The sequence below is a fragment of the Fundulus heteroclitus genome, chromosome 10, assembly GCF_011125445.2.
Source record: "Fundulus heteroclitus isolate FHET01 chromosome 10, MU-UCD_Fhet_4.1, whole genome shotgun sequence".
In the NCBI taxonomy this organism is placed as follows: Eukaryota; Metazoa; Chordata; class Actinopteri; order Cyprinodontiformes; family Fundulidae; genus Fundulus; species Fundulus heteroclitus.
In genome coordinates, this window is record NC_046370.1 from 13390690 (window position 1) to 13412199 (window position 21510).

A 21510-nucleotide genomic window follows, 5' to 3' on the forward strand; every position below is an offset into this window, starting at 1 on the left:
ACCATGTGACAAGCCACGTGTTCACATGTGAAACACTTCCTGACACGTAAGAATCTGAGAGCTAGGCTCGTTTCTAAGAGCTGTAAATGTTTACTACGTGCTGTAAGTGCAGATGTTGTCTGTGCTAATATTTAAAGCATTGGTCAGGTGGAACTAATAAGAATATATCTGAACAAAGCAAAGACTAGCAAACACAGCAACAAAGATCAATATTTCATTTTTAGAGATAGAAGCAATAGAGAAAAATGTAGTTAATGTTCAAGTGTTGAAAGCCTTGGGAAAATGCTAAAAGGGTTTTACAGTTTTTCTGTATATTGAGTTGTGAATAGTGGAGAGAACTGCAGAGCAGCCGAGAACTTGTCTTGTTCCAAGTTGTAAACCTGAAGAGAAATGATCTATAGCAGGAAAATAATTTAAACAGAAAAAGCAAGAGCTGCACAAAATGTCACAGCTCCCTTATTTGTTCACAGTTTACACACAATTTGACCTTGCTAGAAAAATGACATTCGTGCAGTCATTCAAACAGTGTGGCTACACAAACACAGGAAGACATAAACAATAATCTTGCATGACTTTAAATCACAAGATTTACTGTTAGTGTAGTAGAAACACACCAGAAAATAGGTGGAAATTTAACAAAGCTGGAGAAAACAAACAGAAAGACAGAGAGAGAGAGAGAGCAATAAATAATCTATTGAAATATTTGTATTCATTCATAAATTAAAATATGGTTATTTATCTGTGCACTCAGATATTTATTTACCTGTATACTCAGATATAAACAAAGTGTTAGTCTATTTCTTCATAAATTAGATTACTAGTATTGTATTAAATACAAACTAGAACATTAAAACCAGCCATTCACAAATAGATACTGCACAACAGAGTATGACTAGACAACATACACAATGGTTTAAGAATATTGCTTCCAAGAGAATAAAATAAAATTGATGAAAATACATTTCTTTCTTTCATTTTTCATTAGTTAGATATTTCTATATTTGTGTGTTTTATGTATGCACATGTTCTTCAAAAGGTGGCCTAGCTGTGGGTTTAGCTTTTCTGAAACAGCTGATCCTGGATTTTCAGCACAACACCCTCTGGTGTTTGGCGAACATGATGTAGAACAGAGTTAGCAGCAGTTCTGCTGATAAGGGAGGTCGCAGGTGAGACGGATTAGTGCTTAAAAAGAGGTCGCACTGCGACAGAGGACCGATCACAGGAAACAACGTGCTCAGAATGAGCAACTGATCAAACCCTGAAACACATCTCAGCTGCAAAAAAACCAAAAGATTCATGCTTGGTTTCAGTTAAAGAGCCGAAGGCAAAGGGCTGCAAATATCCCAACTGGGAATTGAGGTCTGTAGACACAAAGCCTGGTTTTGATGAATATCTGCTGAGTGTGCAGAAAGCTGTTCAAACAGCGAGAATCCTCAGTGGAGCCACACTGCCTCGTGGCAACAATCCAGCCCTGCTGAAGCAGAATAGTGTAAAGAAGGTTTTTTTTTTTATTCCAACAATACATTTTCATGTTTATTGACCACACTCCTCCTGGAGTTCCCCCATCATGGTGGTCTTACAGCAGGACGCAGCTATTAAAGTAGAATCTTATGAGAGTTCATCCTTCATCGGCAGCAGCCAAACTGAGAGAAGATCACAGTAAGGCATCTGTGAGACATTCCTTCAAGTTCTGAGGATTTCGAGCTCTTACGCTGTGTTTTTAGCAACAAAATTGGCCTAAATGAGAAGTGAATGTCTCTCTCATTCTCTGAGCTCCAGCTTTCCGTCTTGGACTCTCCAGCTCCAGCGCTGACATCTGTCAGGAGCAGGAACACAGCGGAACCAGGATCCAGGCTCTCTGATCTCGTCCTCAAAGGACACCGTCTTTCTGTCCAGAGTCTCCAAAGTGAAGGTTTTTCCTGAGATCTGAGAGACACATTGGATGATTTGTGAGGATTGAGATCAGCTGGGTTTCAAATCTCAACAACCTGTAATTATAAACTTTACTGTAAAAGTTTCTTAAAGTTGTACGCACATTCTTTGCAATTTAAAGCTAATGTTAACTTCAGAAATAGAGTTATTAAAAAAAAATCATCCATCAGCTTCTGTTCAACCTTTTAGGTCTATATTAATAGAAATTCAGAATTGTGTCTTTTTAAAAAGAGCAGAGCATGCCTTTAGTTTTGGCTCTGACAATGAGTTAAGGCTGGATGTCAGTCTAATTGGGTTTTAAAGCTAAAAGAGTGTCTGTTTGTGTAAATTTCTTTTGAAAACCAGAGAAGCAGAAGTTCTCTGATTATTATGAACGTCAGATCTACATGCACTCATTGCACTCAATGCCTGGGAGACTGCAGCACACAGGAAGTGATCTCCAGCAAAGATTTGGGTAAAATTAAAATCCCAACTCAGAGATGCATCATTTATTATACATATAATTGTGCCAAAAAAGCAATGCAAATGTCAACAATACCTATGTTTACATGCTTAAAATTCCTTGATCGGAATAATTCAAATACACCGTTTATGCACAAAATCAATTCATCAGATCATAACATTTACATGCACCAGTCTTTATTCAGAATACAAGCACTGTGACATGTGCAGAGTCCTTCAATTTCCCTAAAAAGCACAGAAGTTGTATATTCGGTCTGTGCTGGAGAAAAATCTGGCATTTTGTCGTTTTACTTTATTGAGCAAGCAACTACGGAATATGAAACAAACGCAGAGGTGTGTTCATTCTGTGTCTTCTGAGCAACAGACCCACATGTTGTGTGGTAGAATACCCAAACAGATCCAGAGTGAAAAACAGAGGAGGCCAGAAATATCTGCAACTGCTATTTCTATTCAATTCAATTAAAAAATATTTTATTAAATTAAAAGGAACACTAAATCTGGACACTAACCTGGTGTATTATTAAAAATATGACATACAAAATCACCTCCCGGAGTGGAGTGTAAGCTGGAAATGCCAGCACAGTGGAAAAGGAATTTCTTATTTAAATCAATCTTTGGGTATACAAATCAATATTTAGGAATTTATATGAGAATTGATTCTTAATTGGAAAATCGATTTTCTTTTAACACAACACTGTTCTGCATCACACTGGTACCTGGTCACTGATTCCTATGGCAACATGACCCACTTTGACCCTCCGCCGTTCTCGGATCCTGAAACACTCCCCCTGAATGTTCTCAATCCAGATGTCAACACCTGGAATATAGGTCAGAGATATACATATATAATGTTTTTATTCAACCAATTAGTTAAACAGTGTGCAATTATGGTGAAGAATTTTGGGAGTGATGTTACCCTCAAAGCAGCGAGAATAGGGTTGATCGGCTGAAGGGATCCACACCAGTTGTCTGCTGGAGTGACTGTTGCAGGAGGAAAACACTCCAGAGCTGAGGTCGTCAGATGAATGTTCTGAGTCCTTAAAGATAGAAAACATATTTTAGAAAATCACTTTGGAGAATTTTTTTCTCTTGAGCTATAAGCATGATTTTGTGTCCGAATCGCACCTCATCTATCTGCGACGTGTCCGAGCAGCTGAAACAAGACGGAGGTTCATCTCGAGGTTCTGGGGACGGAGTCTGGACGGTGGTTCCAACAGGAACATCTGAAAGGAACATTTCACAGTGATGGGTTGGGGTTAAAACCAAGAATTATTCTATTGTCTTCTTCATGGAAGACAGGGCTAAGTATTATGACTGAATACATATTTAAAAAGTATGCCTTCATATTATTTTTGTAAATTTATATTGACTCTGAAGTAGTAAAAACCCTTAAGAATAACAAGAAAATAATGAATGGGTCGTATGGGGGTCTTGAATTCAGTTCTAAAAACCAGTGTCCTAAATAATCCGTCCAATTGAGCAAATTCTTATGAAAACCTTTGGCATGCTAAACCTTTCACATTTCTGTCAAAGTGTCCAGTGAAACAATATTTCATACATCTAAATTACTCTGCTTGTCAACACATTGGATGTTTTGGGTTTGTTTGAGTTTTGGGTTTGTTTGAGACGAAAATGTTCAGTATTCCTGACAGAATGTGGACTTTTCTCTTTGGCTAAAATTCCTCAAGAAGTCAAATGTTGCTCACCATCTCTGAGATATTCCAGCTCCGCCTCTGATCCCCATGAAGCTTCATCTGTCTGCAGGCCTCTCCGCAGCAAAGGGAAAAGGCCCCTGAGCGTACGGAGATACTCCGTGGAGTCAGACGAGTCCCACTCTTCATCCTCCTCCTCCTCCTCCTCCCAGTCTCCCTCGTAGTCTTTATCCGTTTTCAGCAACTTCTCCTGAGTGCACTCCTCTTCCTCTGCCATGTATATGTCCACCTCTGACTCAGAGCCGGTCTCCCATGGCCCTTCATCGGCGTATTGATCTCGCAGTGGCCTCGGATGGGAGTCCCACTCCCCCGTGATGGAGTCTGTCTCTGAGACGTCGACGTTGTCCTCGTCCACTGCCACTGTCCTCCAAGGGCTCACCCAGAGCGCAGCCGGATCTGTGGAAGCGGTGTGCGACGGTGACGATGGTTCTTTGGGGGGAAAGAGTTTGTCTTCACGCTGGCCATGATGCAACGCGTCAGAGGCAGTTTTGAGTGAGGAAGGGCTCAGACCTCCAACTGTGTGGAAAGCAGTCACTTAAATAATACAGATAATAATCACGTAACATATTCTATGAAGCAGGAGTGGTTTTCAATCAGTTACATATCTGATTATTGCACAAATAAAGATTTTTTTTTTTTTTTTTTTTTTTTACCAAGCTAAGCACCTGTTTAATATGTTTAACGTCACCCATCTCTCAATATTAACATGTGGAGTATCAACCTGCTCTGAGGGCCTTAGTAGTTTTCCTCCTGAGGTCCTTGGCCGACGCTCGTCTGTCCGGGTCCTTCTGCAGTCCGGCCCTAAACACTTTGGCTGTGAAGTTGTTACAATTGGATGGCACCTCCCACAGAGGTGGAGGCCCATTGACGATCTATGAAAAAGGTGCAAGAAGAACCCAGGTCATTGATTTCCCATTACTTTTGTCCATTTGAACGCGAAAATGACATTAAAGAAGACATTCTGACCTGGAGACACAGTGGATGGGTATAGTAGCGTATCCACGGCTGGCATCCATTGAGCATGTGCAGTAGCATACAGCAGCTGCTCCACACATCTGCCTTGGGGCACGCTTGATCTCCTCGCGCCACCTCCGGGGCCATATGGGTCTCTGTGCCAGGAAAGGCTGCTCCTACAGATAGAAACAACAACAACTTGAGATATGCCCCAGAATTAATCTCAATCTAATGGACAGCTATAAAATTCCTCCGATTAACATTGCACGAAATGGAGAAACAAGGTTTTTTTTTCCACCGGTTTGTGGTAAACTCGGGTTGGAGAGCGATTCCTGACCTGAAGAGACCAGTCTACCCTTTTCTGGGTTAGACAGTTACAAAGGACATATGTCCTGTAGTACTTTTCATGATGAGTACCACAGCAGTAAGGGTAGCATGCTGGGAAAAGACTTTTGCTTTAAGTCCATTCCCAACGCAGGACCCTGGGGCCAAGCAGACAAAAGTGGGTAAAAACGGAGATTATCCCGAAAACTGCCATGGTAGGGAGGATTGGGGGGAGTGGTTGGCTAGTTTAGAGAGCAAGGGGGTTGCGGCCAGGAGAGGTTTCAAGGTTGCAAGGTTCCTGGTTCGATTCTCACAGACTGCCACTCGGGGTCCCTGACCAAGACCCTAAGCGCCAGAATGCTCTCCAGGCGTCACAAAGAGACGGGTTAAATGCAGAGGACACATTTCATTGGGATGTACAGTATGTTGCAATGGCAATAAAGATGATTATCATTATAGGATGTTTTGAATGGATCCTGAACTACAGGTGGAGCTTTGTTGTGGGAGGATACCAAGCATTTGCAACTGATTAAAAATCTACCTCTGCAGCTTATACTTTCTATTAACTTTTAAAAACGAAACAGGGATTTAGTGTTTTTGATTGCAGATTTCTTTAACAATTCGCAGGAAGAGCCGCTTTAAATCAGGAGACAAAAATCTAGGTAAACTATCTGAAAAAATGGTTTTCAGAGAGCAAATCCAAGAAATGGCCCAAAAATGTTTGCAGAAATTTCGGTACAAAGCTGTTCAGGAGCCTGCAGTTGAAATCCCCCTTTGCTTCATCAAATTTACCAGCAAATGTTGCAAAAATATATGGGAGTTTCTCAGTTTTAAGAGGGGGTGAGGAAGAAGCATGAGAGCTGCAGTGATTTATGCATGTGATGTTAAATATGCAACAAAAATATGTGAAATGTAATTTATGTGCAACCGTATAGCTGCACAATTGTAACAGCAGGAATATATAAAACATAGAACAACAGTATGAGTTTCAAAATCATTGTTTTGAGCCATTCTTTCAGCAATCTAATGTATGTGCATTCTCTATGCTGCCGTTGCAGCAAGGCAAATTGTGCTCCAGCTTCCTGTAGACGTTTCAGCATCAACTCACCTCTAAAGGCTTTGGTGCTCCGTCCGCTGTCATCCAACATCTCTGAGAGACCAAAGTCACAGAGGAATGTGTCTCTGCAGTCTGCAGACAGCAGCACGTTGTCAGCTGGAATAAAATCAACACGCAGGATTCAGTCTGACAGCCTGTTTGCATTAGGCTCTCCATAGTGAAACATTAAGTCAGGAACAGGAACAGTCAGTGATGATCAGAGCGATGGGTGCATTGAGGTTCCTGCCTCTGTACCCACAATATTTTCAAGGTAACTTTTAGTTTCAATTAATCCATTAAGATATTTTTCTTTTCCTTTTTGCTGATAACAAGAGAGGGTCCCAGAGAAATCCTCTTTGGAGGGATTACTAAGGGTTCACGGGAGAGGTGTCTACCAGCTTTACTGCTGATAACATTCAGCGTTTTATCACAGCAGAAATTGAAGGAACACTGTTTAGTCACACAGCAAAGTTAGTTAGAATGGTTCTGCATCTAGAAAGTTTTCTAATATTCAAAAATTACTGGACGATGTTAGTATTAAGAAGATCCCTTATGTTGCTCCTCATTAAGGCTGCCATTGAAAAGAGGACAAATTGTATCACCAAGTGATTGCATGCAAAACTTTAAGTGAGTTAATATTTCTAAAGTGTTAGTTGTTTCTCTCTAATTTAGTTTTAAACCCACATATTTACCTAACTCAGATTTAATTCATTTTGATAATATTTTAGTCTATGCAAGCAATTTGAATTATACATAATGTTTCTCTGTCGCAGTAGAGGTGAAGATTGTGAAAATGTGTCATGATTTCTTTTACTATTATTATTTGGCTCATTGGCTCAGGTTCGAAACACTCAAGGTTTCAAACATGTAAAATTTCATGAAGTTTTTGATTTAAACTACCTTCATGTTCAAGCTTTTCACCAAACATGTATAATATAGTATTGGTTAGAAGGCTTCTTTTACTGCCTTCCATCACTTATACTGTGGTAGGCCTTTTTACTTTCTGTCAAATCACCTCAGAGATCAAATTGTCAAACTTATTCACCCCTGCATTATCTCAACCTTTTCTTTCCAAACTGGATTTAGAGAGTCTATTGAACCTGTCATGTGTTCCACATAAATCACCACAGCCAAGCGAGGCCTCCAAAAGGTTTTTACACTCATGGTTAACAACCAATCATGAGAAAGTTTATAATTTTCATGCAGTACTTCTTTCTTTCCTGTCTCATCTAAAGTGGAGAGCTTTGGGCTTCCCATCCGTCTACCTAGAAAACTCTCCAATCATAGCAACCACTGAATCTGCAGGTACTTTTTCACTCATGTTAGCACAATTAAAAATGTCACGCTAACTCACTATCATTAAACTACGATGCCGTCTTTTTGCATAGAGTTTGCATGTTTTAGCTGTGTGTGCGGGGGTTCTCCTCAAATACTTCCTCCCATGGTCCAAAACCATGATTGTTATACCAATTGATCTCTAAATTACCCTTAGGTATTGTTGTTTGTCCCGTGTGTCTCTGTATTGCACTGTGATAGACTGATATCCTGTTTAGGTTGAACCCCACCTCTAGCCCAATGATGGCTGGAGATAGGCCCCAATTCTCCTGAGTCTATGCAGCCAAATTGGTGACAGGAAGGTTTCTGATGCATGCAAATTCCTTTCAAACTATGACAACTCCAAACATTGAAAGTTTTTTTACCCTTTGCTTTTGTATGTTGAGTTTTATGCTTATGTTTTCTAAATACAGTGAAAATAATCTGTAAAGACAATTATTTTTGCCTGGATTTGTTTCTGTGGAATAAAGGATAAAAAAAACACACATGTTGACATTAGAATTGATTTATTTAAAAAAGAAAATGGGTTTTTGAAAAAAACTGTACTGTTAGTTTAAATTTTCATAAATTTTTACATTGTTGCAAAGATATTCTTAGATTATTGGACTGTCACATTTCTATTTATGATAAATAATGAATTATATGTTCAATTGAGCACTTAATATCTAAAATACTTGGTGTTTTATTAAATGCATACCTTTTACCTCTGGGTATGAGCTCTAAATGCTAACATTAGACTCCGGGAGTTAAAATAATTAAAATAAGGTATTTCCCTGCCTGAAATATCAGTGTTCAACACCAAAATGCAGTAAACTTAGAGATTCTGGCCGCATCCGAAAAGGTCAAATTGGTAATGACTCTTTAGTCAAAGCAGAAGTGTGTCAGTGTTTACCATGATAAGTGTGGTCTGAATAGTGCAGTCAGTAAAAAAGGAAGTAGGGAAAGGAGCCTGTATGCTTTATATAATAGTTTCTTTACCATAGGGAACTCACGATGTCCCTCACTGGCACTAAGGAGCTATAAGAAATCCCATAATCCTTTGTGTGACTGACATGATGTATACGCACAGCCCACCTCACGGAAATAAACAGAAATATCCGACCAGAACATTGTAACGACAAAGTTTTAAATCAAAGGAAGGAATGAAATTGCCAGCTGTGAAAAAATATAATGTATATATACATATGTCAATCTTGAAAATTAAACTCTGATTATTTGTTTGTGTTGTACACATCGTTTATTATACATATACATTTGTCTAACTTGCATTTTTGTAGTTGTTTTTTTTTTTTTCCTCCCGGAATGCTACAGGTCTGGATTTGGCGTAATGACGTATTTAAGTTAAAAGGCGGTCTGAAATCGGCACAGCAGCCAGAAGCTCCTTTCCCGCCCACGATAGATCTCATGAAAGGTCAAGGAACAGGACTTAGGAGCTATAATTACAACATATTACAACATGCAACCTTTGTTTGTGAGACATAAACAGAAACACACCTTTTACATCCAGGTGAAGCACCTTTCTGTGGTGCAGGTGCTCTAGTGCCCCCAGTGTCTGATGAAGATAATGCAGGGCCAGATCTTCAGGGAGGCAGGTCATCTCCTTTAGAAGCTGAGCCAAGCAAGCTGGAAATATTTGAAACATCTGGTTCATTCCTTCTGACAGTATCAAAGTACTTTTCAACATATCAACATTTACCTGGTTTGAGGTCCATGAAGAGTATGACGCTCAGCCCATCTCTCACAGCTCCAAACAGCTCCACAACTCGTGGGGTGTTCAGGGCGCTCCAAGTCTTCACCTCATCACAGCTAAAGTGACTCAGGGGAATCTAATTGGACCACAAAATGACAGGTTTTGACTTTTAAGAGCCAATCCAAAAGACTTTTCCTGGATTTACCTCATTGATTTCTGGTCTCACCCTTTTGGCAGCGCATTTAAATCCGGTGCTTTTATCCCGGACACAGAACACATCACCATACGAGCCGTTCTGGATGTGATGAAGGACAACATACTCCTCTCCCTCTCGGTACTGAAAACTGTTGGGCTGTAGAAGCTAAGGGAAGAAAAATGAGATAAAGTGTCAAATAAGTAAAACCCAACACAAAACAAAGTGGTAGCATTCTGTCAAGGAACAGAGACCTTGTTGATTGTGTGCACCAATGCGGTGCATCTTTTAGATGTTAATCTTGGAAGAGTCAACGGCTCAACGACAACTAGAAAGTAAATTTATCAAAATAAGCAGTTGGTGATGTTGAAGCTTTCTCAGAAAACTGTAACATGATGAGCAGAAAAGAGTAAAAAAAAAATAATATTTAATCGAACTCTGAGCCGTGAAGCAGATGACATTATAGAAGGAAAAAAAAATATTATTATTAAAGATGATTTTATAATATATGCAGACACACTATTGGTATTGCCACACTGGTTTAAAATGCTAATTGATGGTTGTGTGTTTCATTACTGGATTTGACTTGGAAGATGGTCGTCCAAGCTTAGCAGCACTCAGTCTGCGATAAAACAGACCCGTTTCTACAAAATCAGAACCTGATTAAAAAAATTGGCCAAACACCAGTACCACTTTTTTTTTGCAGGAAATTGTAAAAGTATATTTCCTATCTGGCAGTTCCTAAATATTGGGAGAGTGTGTCACTTTTGCCAAACCAAATCCAATTAGATGAAATTTTGGGGTTTAAGTTTGCCAGGGTCATCTTAATTACCAGAGACATTTTAATTACCAAACAGCTGTTTTATGTTTTTTCAAAGCAGATAAGTAATTTTAAAATTTACATTTCTGACTTAAAAAAATAACTTTTGGAGGCACACCTCAGTATCACATGTGGGTGAAAATGTGATGTGTGGACATGCAGAGTGTGCCTACCTGTTATTTTAAACAGAAAACAGTTTTCTTCACAAAAAAATCTTTTTCTAAAAGAAATGCGTCAAATGGCTGTGTGCTAACTTTTTGAGAACCACAAAAAGGATGGAGTAAGCTCTCCAAATACCTACAAATATCCTGCTATGCCATAAACAGGGATGAGATTCATAATAGTAAAGAGGGTGAATTTCTTCAAATGATAAAAATGGTCTGTTGGAAACCCTTTTTACTCCAAGATTATGAAACACATTCAGACTTAGATTTAAAGCTATAGTTGGTTACCCTGTTCAAAAACACTTTTTGTTATACTGGGTGAAATGGTTCTTCTAACCTGAAAGTAGTCAATACATTATATATTCAGAAAAAGGATTTTAAAAATTAGATCTCTGTGAAAGCTGCAGGCCTCTAAAAACTGACTAATCCCTGCTGTTTTAGTCATGCTCTCACCCCCCCCCTTTTTTTTTGTTTATTCCATCATGATACACTGAAATCAGAGACATTTCCCGGGAGAGCTTTTGCTGGGGACAGGTAATCCAAAACGGGGACTGTCCCCGGAAATCAGGGATGTCTGGTCACCCTATTATGTATCCTGTTAGCGTATCGGTTAGCGTCGGTGTTAGCCATTCATTGTAGATCAACTGCTCTCACTGTATACTTTGAACATGGCTGAGAGTTGCAAGAAGCTAACCCCATACATGTTTATGAGAAGAAGAGGAAGGACTCAGTAGAAAGAAATAAGTCCAGAGTGGACTTGGAGGATTTTTTTCACTCTATCCCCCTGAGGAGAGGAGGAGCAGATAAGATGGTGTGCAGTTATTCAAAAAGTGACTTGGGGAAACTTCCAGAAAAATTGATGACTCTACCTTTAAGGAACAAAATCCAAGCTACTGTCTCTGAGTCTCCATCCTTTTTCCACAAGACAATTTGCCTTAAAGATCTTTACCTTGTGGACTCAAATTCGAACTGAATAATGTGCAATGTTTTCTTCTTTGGTGGTGTTTGTGTTATGCATTAATGCCTGAGTTTTAGACTCCAAACAAATGTCCTAAATCCTCATCTACTTTTTGCAGTGCTTACAGCCAGCTTGAGCTCACATGTTGTCCCTTATGTTTGTTTTCTTTTTTGTTTAGTTTTTTTCACAATTCTTGACTTTGGACATTGAAATAAATCCAACTATCAGGAACTACAAGCCCAAACAACAACTGGAAATGTGACATTTAAAAGGTTAAAATATTGAGCAACAATTTATTGATTCTTGAGAGAGAAAAAAGGATTTACTTTATTACTCGTTTGTTCTACCTCTCGTTTGCAGACATGTTAATACCTGACACAATGTAAAATAAACTGGTGATACACTTCTGGCTTACATGATGGAATATAAGTCCTTCGTTGGCAGGTTTGGTGGTCGTCCAGCTGTCCAGAATCTGTTTCATCGAGTTGATAAAGAAAGTTGAAATGAAGAGTTTGGGTATCTGCTTCACTCTGCCTTTCAGCTCATCAAATTCGGAGTCACTTTTATTAAAAGTAAAAGCCATCTGAGATGAGTCTGAAATCGGAATTTCCTGTAAGCTTCGGGCACACTCTGAGGATCCGGAATCCCAATCGGAGTGAAAACCAGATACATGCGTCAGGTCAGAGTTCGGATCAGACATGTCTGATTCTAATTCACATTGATCGGCAGCAGCACTGTAAGATGAGTCTGACCCGCTCTCCTGAGTGAAAACAGATTCGCAGTCTGAGCCTTGTCTGTCATCAGAGCTGGACGAGACGTCTGTCTGTCCAGACTTGCAGGAGTCCAGCGGGCAGCAGGAGTCCGTGAACTGAGGAGGAGGCGGTATGATCTCAGCGGGTAAAGTTGCCTTCAGCCAGTCGATCTCCTGCACCCACAGACCCTGGATAACTGGAGGCTCCCCTCCTTCCTCCAGCGTCTTCAGCTTGCTCCGAGGCTTCCTGCGCTGTTTCCTGTGGAGGTGTTGATGAAACACTTCATCCAAATCCTCATCTTCAGTGTCGCATATTAAGGCAGCTTCCTCACTGAGAGATCTGAAGACAAGCAGGAAATTTAACACTTATTTGGAGTTCATAATTTGATTAGAAGTTTGTTCCTAATCCAAATCATCATCTGCAATTCAGTGTCTTTCTCTAAGACTTTTAAGAGGTTGATGGCTCTTAATTTTTTTTAACAAATAAAACCTAAAAACATCAGCTATTCATTTGATCGTACCGGTTTGATAAAAAAAAAAATCTTTCCTACTTAATTACCTTTCTTTTTTCTAGTTTGTCTACTGCTACAATGTATAAAATCATTTTTCCACAACAGTTAAAAGCCTCAGGCTTTCAGAAAAGATACAAAAAAAAAAAATGAAGTCAGATTGCCAGATGACGAACATCTTAAAGTCTATGTGTGTCATTCCTTTTTAAACCTTACCGTCTCATCGATCAGTTTATACACCTTTTATTTCAACTATAAATATATCTGTACTATGCTGCCAAGAGCATTCGTCCATTTAGGTGTTGCACATCAGCCACTTAAGAACTTGAGGCCTGGCCATCAGACTAATTCATCCAAAAGGTTATTGAAGAGTTGATGTCAGCACTCTGTGCAGCCCATTCCAGTTTTTACACACCAGACTTGCTGAATCATGTCTTTTTAGACATTTCTTTGTCCACTGGCAAGCAGATGTTGGAACTATAAAACTGTCCAAAATGCTTCTGTATACAGAAGCATCTAGAGTTCTTTTCAGTGGAACAGGCTGAGCAGAACTTCTGACAAACCTTCCCAGAAACATAACACCCACTGTGTAAAACTTGACTTTTGAGAGCCCTTCTCCTGAAAACAGTCAAAGCCAGACTCCTCCACTGGAAGACCCAACAGAGAAGCATGTTTCATCACTCCAGAGAACATGTCTCCACTCCCCTGGAGTCCAACGCTGCGCACAACTGCATCTGTGGCTTGCAAGTAGCTGTTCGGCTATGAAAATACGCCACATAAAAATCTCTTGCCACCATTCTTGAGCTAATCTTTAGGACGCATGAAGTTAAGATGTGGGTAGGCATTGTCTCTAGAAAGTTGGAGACGCTACACACCATCAGCCTTAGCATCCACTGACCCCACTTTGTGATTTTACATGACCTAACGTCATGGCTGAGTTGCTGTTACCCCCAGTGGCTTCCACTTTGCTACAATACCCCTAACAGTTGACTGTGGATGACTCAGTATTGAGAAAATGCCCCAACTTGCACAAATGAACTCATTGTCCAAGCAGCACCCTGTCCCAGTACCATGCTGGAGATCACTTTGCTCTTCAAAGCGAAGCGTTCTTTTACAAATGTTTGTAGAAGCAGCCTTCATGCCTAAGAGCTGGATTTCTACTCCTCAAACTATACATTATTTGGAAGGGTTCAATTTTGGCAATGTAGTGTGGTGTATGAAGCAGAAAAATGTAAGTTTACTGCTACTCAATGCTAATAATGAGCCCAGCTGTGTTGTTTTGAACCAACTAACACGCAGTGAGAGGAGATAAAAACAGGCATAAGATGTTTCAAGCTGAAATTTAAATAAATGACCAGATCCTTGCATTGTTAACAGAATGCTAAGGTGGAAAATTGACGTCCAAAAAGAAAAACTATTTTGACTTCAGCTTCAAACTGAGATGTACGGGTTGATGTCAGAAAGACAGACTGAAAGATGCAACATGGTTGTCCAACCCAACATGCAACAGAAAGGGTCCGAGGGCTGAGCAAACAAGCTCATAGAAATATCTTTTAACTGCTGCATGAGATAATTTGATTGACTGAGCTGTGATGTCATTTGTGGTGGACCTCATAAACCTGGTGGGATGTTTTTCCCCATGTGGGTCACAGGGCGAGCATACCTGTGCTTCTGGAGGAGGTAAAGTTGCGGGTAGGGATGCAGAGTGCTGGACGGGCTGAACTCTTGGAAGTCCTCTCCTAGAAGGAGAAAATTGTGGTTTTTAGGATACATATTTACATAAAATCACGAATCATTGTTTCTTGTCACAAACTTAAAGCTTGGACTTTGCTGTCAGTCTTCGTAAGAGCACATTTACAGCTGTTGGATTAGATGGCAACGGTTCTAGTATGTGGTGTGATTTTGAGATAAAAACTACTTAAATCCTTTTTCTCTTTAGGGCAGAAGACAGATTTCTCTAGAAGAAAACCTATGAAGGAAAAATTTCCATGAATAATGGAACAGAAGGCTAACTGCTTTCTAGATGTTTACATTTGTAGTTTTGTTAATCTCAGTTTTTATGAATCCTCCAGCATAAAACTTAAACCACAAATACACTAAACTAAGATATGGAAACTTACTAAGAATGGTATTTGCTTAAAATTTGTAAAAGTATTCCCCCGCTTACAGATTTCTTTAGATTTATTTGTATTTATTTATTAATAAATTATTTTTGCCACAGTTAAATGTTTCAGATCACCAAACAAATTTTAGATGTAATTTAAACAAACTACTCAAACCAACCTGGTCCTATGGGGGAGAACAACAAAAAAATTGCCTCTTAACCTGATAACTGGTTGTGGCACCGTTGGCAGGAACAACTGTGTTTGAAATAACTGGTAGTGAGTCTTTTACATCACTGGATATCACTCCTCCTCACAATTTTTTTTTCACTCAGCCACATTGGATGAATTTTGAGCACATGCGTCCTGCTTAAGATGATAAAGTGGCATTTAAATTGGATTTAAATCTGGACTTTGACTAGACCACTTGAAAACTTAGTTTAGTTTTCTTGAGTCACGCAGAGGCAGGCTTCCTTACGATAATTGTCCTGTATAAACCAAGTGCATCTAAGCTAAAGGACAGATGCTAGTGGCTGGATATTTTCCTCCAAGATTTTCTAGTACCATCAATTCCTGCAAGTCGTCCAGGTCCTGGAGCAGATGCACAACTCCCTTAAAGTTCCACTTTTGTCCCATCAGTCCACAGAATATTTTCCCAAAATTCTTGGGGATTATAACAGAGTTTGTTGGCACATGTGGGACAGATCTTTTTGTTCCCTTTGGTCAACATGTCCTTTTGTGACCTCCTGGATGAATCACTACCATATAGCAGTTTTGGTAGGTCAGCCACTCCAGGGAATGTTCACCACCGTTCCATTCAAAAGCCTCAGAAATGACTTTGTGACCCTTTGCAGACGATAGATGTGAATGTCTTTTTTCTCATCTGTTCTTGAATTTCTTTCGGTCGGGGGATGATGAGTTGCTTTTTGAGATTTTTCAGTCTACTTTGTGTTAGTCCGAGACAGATTTTTTGTGTGTGTGTTACAGGTTTAGCTGTAATCAGTACTGGGTGTGTCTTGTAAAGAATCAGCTAACTCAAAATTTACCCAGATGATCAGCTATTTGTTACATAGGTTCAGGTTGTTTTGGTTAGTTGTTTCTTGCTTAACAAATGAAATCAGCATTTGAAAAGTGCTTTTTCCATTTACGGACATTGATTTTGTCTTATATTGGCATCCTTTTGATGATCTAAAGCATTTTTGTGGCAAAAAACACAACAGATACAGAAAAAAAATCTGTCAGTGAGTAAATTCAAAGTGTATTGTGTTTTTCTGTTCTTACTCTCAGCTTGTGCCACTATGGACACACAAGGAATCCCCTCCAGGCCATCTTTTATCACGTGTTTGGCGGTGCCGTGTTGCATCACATGGGTCAGATGGGGTCCGATGGCTTGAACCAGGGAGTCCGTCTCCTCCTCACATCCTTGGCTGCTCTCTTCTTTACCCAGAAAAGAGTGCTCAGAGCCCCCGGTAACAACGATGAACGGTGTCTTGGAGCTAAACATCCGGGGAATGGCCATTTCTCTGTAACCGTCAGAGTAAATCCATATAGTGAGAACTGGAGGAGATTTGAAAAATTTATATTTAATGAAATAAAAATGTATTTTATTTATTTTTAAGATGTGATCTGACTCATAGGATAGCACTTCAAATTTGGCATTCGGTTTATCACCAAATGTGCACCTAATAATCCCTAATCTAATTTTTTCCCCCCCTGGACATGAAGGTTATTTTCCTGGAATGCTGCATTTGGTTTATGTGGAAATATGAACTCTGATCTGGTGTCCAGATTATTCAATCTTAACTTGCTTGAAAAACAATATTGCAGAAGTGCCGGTTTGTCCCTGTTCTCTCTGGCAAAGTTCTGTCTGGCCTTCATATCTTTCAGAAACAAAACAGGTTTCCTCCTTGCACACATTCCAGCAAAGTTCAGCGTTTCCAGTCTCTGATTGTATAGGCATGAGAGTCTGCTGTAGGTCCTGTGAGCATATTTTAGGGTTGTTGGGGACACCTTTTAACATTGTGTGTGTCACCAGACCTTGCCATAATTGCAGTTGTTTTGAATTTTCTCTACCGGTAGACACATTCGAAATTAATTCAAAGCCCTCTGGAATTCCCTTACCAGACTCAATCAATCATTTATTTGTATATCCTATTCCACATCCACAATAATGGAGTTGAGTCATGGATGAAAGATCTAGTGGAAACTGAATTCCAGAGTTGAGGTGCAGCCACATAAAACGTTAGGTCCCCCTCTGCCTGAGGTCTTTGTCCGTGACACCGTGAGTAAATGTTGACTGTCTGACCTGAAGGACCTGGTGTGAATAGAAAAGAGGGTGGAGAGCTCAGCAGAAGCCAACGCAGCAAACACAAAGCAGGTGCAATGTGTTCCTATCTGGGAGTGGGAGTTAAAACATGAGCTGCTGAGTTCTGAACTATTTGGAGGCTGCTAAGGGCTGACTGGGGGACATTAACATACAGAGCGATGCAATAGATGATTCAGACGCTGATGAGAGCGTGAACAGCCATCTCCAGGTCACAATGCTTTAAAAAAAAAAAAGATTAAATCTTCCTCCTGAAAACCTCTGACAGCTCCTTAAAAACATACAGTGTCATTCAGGCTAAATTCATAAGTCAGGAGCATCAAACTAAATTCAGATGGCTTCAACAGGCCAAACCTTCGGAATGGAGAGTAATGACGTTCTCATCATGTTTAAGTGTGTGTGATAGGGCCTGTGTTTGATTTTAATAATTTTACATTGTAACAATGTGGGCTTATCATAATTCATTTCCCATCAAAAATAGCTTCTTTTTTTTAAATTACACTTACATAACTTTTTAACATTAATTTTCCTGAGTTAATATTTATTATTTATACTATATTCTCATATCCAAATATCCCTGTATGTTAAATATCTTTATGTCCAAATATGTTAGAAAAAAATCCAGTCCATTGGTTGTCCTAATTTTTCACATGACGTCTATATACAATCCAGGTCGTTCCTCACAGCAGCTATTAAGACTTTATAACCATCACTACTCCCAACAAACTCAGTACATGTTTACATCCCTGCTACCTTTGCACAGATTTTTCATTCTTGTTGGTGTCATTTATGTAGAAATATACATGCATCTTTGCACATTTTTTTAACTTCCAGAAATACATTCCACATTACTTCCGTAAACAGTGCGCTCCTGTGTGACGTCTCCTTTTGTTATCTGTGCATAATGGTCGCATTTAACAGTAATATGAATGGCCACCTAAAAAAATTATCAAATTTCTGTAAAAAAAAAAAAAAAAAAATTATATATATATATATATATATATATATATATATATATATATATATATATATATATATATATATATATATATATATATATATGGCATCAAACCTGAAATTTGAATGTAGCCCATGAGCATCAAACCTGCAATTTGAATGTAGCCCATGTCAGATCATTGCTCTATCTCCTTCAGCCTAACCATCTTTACACCTTTCACCTGCATTGATTGCGCCACCTGCTGCCCCCCTTCTGTCTCCGCCTCAGTGTACTCAGCCAGTTCAGACACACTCATGGTCAGGTCCTCTGTTATGCTACACCTAAAGCTTCTTGCTCCATGCCTGGAACCTACATTGCCTGGAAGTTTGTTGTTTTGGATATAATAAATCTTCACTGTCTTAAATATACGGCTCCCCAGCTCTTGTCTGCATTTGGGCCCAACTACAAACGCTGCAAACCTGACAATAAGTAAAAATGAAAAAAAATAAATGCTTGAACAAATCAAAAATACCAAATAACACTGAGAAAACGATTAGAATAAAAAACAGTGATATGAAATAGACTGGTTGCACTAAATAAAGTACACTTTGGGGTATTAGTTGTGCCATTTGTTATTTCTTGTTTTTTTATTTTATCTGGTTTCAGGTTTCAATATTTTTTGAACAATATTTGAAGCGTCTCTAAGAGATGATCAATCCAAAACAAAAATAAATCTCCTGGTTTCTGTTTCCTGTAACATTAAGGTTCTTTTTAATTTTCCTGGTTTTCGACCATAAGGTACTTGAATTCCCGCTATATGTCACCCGCTTATCATTTAGCCATTGTGGAAACAGATTTGTATTTGGCCGGCACTTTAATGTGGCGGTATTTGCCGTGGCGGGGCGTGAATGAACGGACACCGGTTAGGCGAGTATAAATAGCTCAAAGAGGCAGCTACATGCCTTCCACCGGGCCGCCCAGCTGTCAGAGTCCCTCTTCCTGAGCACTCACCATGTCGACAGCAAACACAGGCAGATCAACACACGCATGCACACACTCTTCCCTCTCTCATGCTGATGTGGAGGGTGCATGGGTGGGTTTCTGAAGTGCTTGTCGTTTGATCAAATCAGGGTGCGAAACAGGTGGGATTCAACAAGTGTGCGGCTTCATCTAACAATAAGCTATACAGCAGAGACAGTACAGATGAGATCAATCCCCTAGGAAACACAAAGAAGCAGCTTCAACAACACCTACATCTCTCTTAACACCTTCATTTTCCACTCGTCTAACCACAAAAAAAGCTACATTACCTCAAAATAAAAGGTTGCTGCAGATTTCTGGTCAAATCCAATGCTCCAGAAAGTCTTCTCAGTCTGTGCTCGTCCTGTGTCAAGTGTATAAGAACTTCATGAGTGTAACCTAGCGGCTTTCTGCCCACGCAGGTCCCTCTGATTGGCCCTCCATGTGTTTGACTTATGAGCTCTCATGAGCCCCCACTAACAACCCCTTGCCCATCCCACGGCAGCTTCTAAATGCTCCGGATTAAACCTGCAGATGCCCTCAGTGGCACTCGGAGCTTGCTTGACACGTTGCTTCTGTCAGAGAAGGAAAAACAGCTCAGATCATTCATTTAAAAACAAATCTGGACCTATTTGCACCCGACTACACTATTTTAATTAAAAGACAAAGGAGAGAGGTAGTAGGCCTAACACATTCCACATCAGTAGGGATATCCAGGCGGACTTATTTAGGAAAAATTTGAGATCTGACGTGTTTGAAGTGTTCCTTTATTTTATTATTTTTTATTGAAATTTAATAACTTTACCACATTTACACCACTGTAGCTTGTGGAACATTTTTATGCTTCATTTAACAACAAACATCACAGCATAAATACTACAGTCATAGAGTCTACATACACTGTACCTAAATGATTAACATTTATTCCACTCTTAACAGTTCTTTGCCATATGCATATTGTGTACCTTCATACTGAGATAATGATACATTTGCATAGCTCGACCTTTCTAGGGCCATATATTAGGTTGTGAGAAAACAAACTGAACAGAATTACTGAGTCCCAAGAACAGCATTCTGTGTGTGAGTGAGTAAACCTCATTTATATAGAAGCCATTTCAAAAAGTGGGACTTTCAGCTGCTTCTATTCACTGCTGCTTGGTTTTACCCAGCCACTGAATCCCACGATAATCTAAAGTTATCTGAAGACCTTGTATGCATTAGAGCAACAGACATGAGGCAGAAATTACATCTTCTACATGAATGATGCCAGAAATGGTATCTTATTTTATTTTATAAACGGTCGTTATCCTCTGCAATGAATTTGACGTACAGTTGGTTCATCATAGAGCACTTTTAAATGTTGTCGGTTATGTCTCCTAACGGCTCTCTTTGTCTTGGTCATTGGACAAGTAGACATAAATCGTCATATTCAACAAATTAGAATATGGGTTCCAATGAGGCTCATTTATCAGATTAAATTTACATTTTGAAAATAACAACCCTCTAAGCCAGTATTAAACATGCTTTTAATTAAGCCCACATTTCAGTATTAAAAATGTATTTTTATCAGTTTTATGTAATATATTAATCAACAAAATGACTCTAAAACAACTATCTTTGAATAATTAAGCTATATAATGTGTTTACCTCATTATCAATTGATTTTTTGATAATACTCATTTATTGAATATTACTGTAAGCACACATTTTCAGGTGGAGATCTTTACTATCTGTAGTACATACATACATACATACATACATACATACATACATACATACATACATACATACATACATACATACATACATACATACATACATACATACATACATACATACATACATACATACATACATACATACATACATACATACATACATACATACATACATACATACATACATACATACATACATACATACATACATACATACATACATACATACATACATACATACATACATACATACATACATAAATACATACATACATACATACATACATACATACATACAGACTACAGACATACATACATACATACATACATACATACATACATACATACATACATACATACACATACATACATACATACATACATACATACATACATACATACATCATACATACATACATCTACAGACATACATACAATACATACATACATACATACAATACATACATACATACATACATACATACATACATACATACATACATACATACA

At 39.0% G+C, this 21510-nt stretch overlaps 1 protein-coding gene across 3 annotated transcripts; it reads right to left on the reverse strand.

The window, feature by feature from the left end:
- Nucleotides 1–1761: 1761 nt before the first annotated feature.
- Nucleotides 1762–19769, reverse strand: LOC105924815 (mitogen-activated protein kinase kinase kinase 14). 3 transcript variants are annotated; one of them, XM_036142063.1, is made up of 15 exons: nt 19573–19769; nt 16284–16559; nt 14564–14639; nt 12056–12731; nt 9732–9866; nt 9512–9641; nt 9310–9438; nt 6493–6597; nt 5073–5236; nt 4828–4978; nt 4101–4622; nt 3520–3617; nt 3311–3431; nt 3111–3211; nt 1762–1926 (listed from the first exon to the last, which is right to left on the reverse strand). In XM_036142063.1, the coding sequence occupies exons 2-15, from the start codon at nt 16519–16521 to the stop codon at nt 1762–1764; spliced, it is 2811 nt and encodes a 936-aa protein (XP_035997956.1). In that variant the 5' UTR covers nt 16522–16559; nt 19573–19769. The 3 variants fall into 3 exon arrangements, with proteins under 3 accessions (XP_035997956.1, XP_035997955.1, XP_035997957.1); XM_036142062.1 differs by having other exon boundaries at nt 16284–16525; nt 19573–19768; XM_036142064.1 differs by lacking the exon at nt 19573–19769 and adding an exon at nt 18682–18756 and having other exon boundaries at nt 16284–16525.
- Nucleotides 19770–21510: the final 1741 nt, after the last annotated feature.

Coding starts and splice junctions, on each gene's coding strand:
- LOC105924815 (XM_036142063.1), bottom strand. CDS start 16,521: ATGGCCATTCCCCGGATGTTTAGCTCCAAGACACCGTTCATCGTTGTT. Junction 9,642..9,731: donor TTAAATGCGCTGCCAAAAGG/GTGAGACCAGAA, acceptor TGGTCCAATTAG/ATTCCCCTGAGTCACTTTAG. Junction 3,618..4,100: donor GCTGGAATATCTCAGAGATG/GTGAGCAACATT, acceptor TGTTCCTTTCAG/ATGTTCCTGTTGGAACCACC.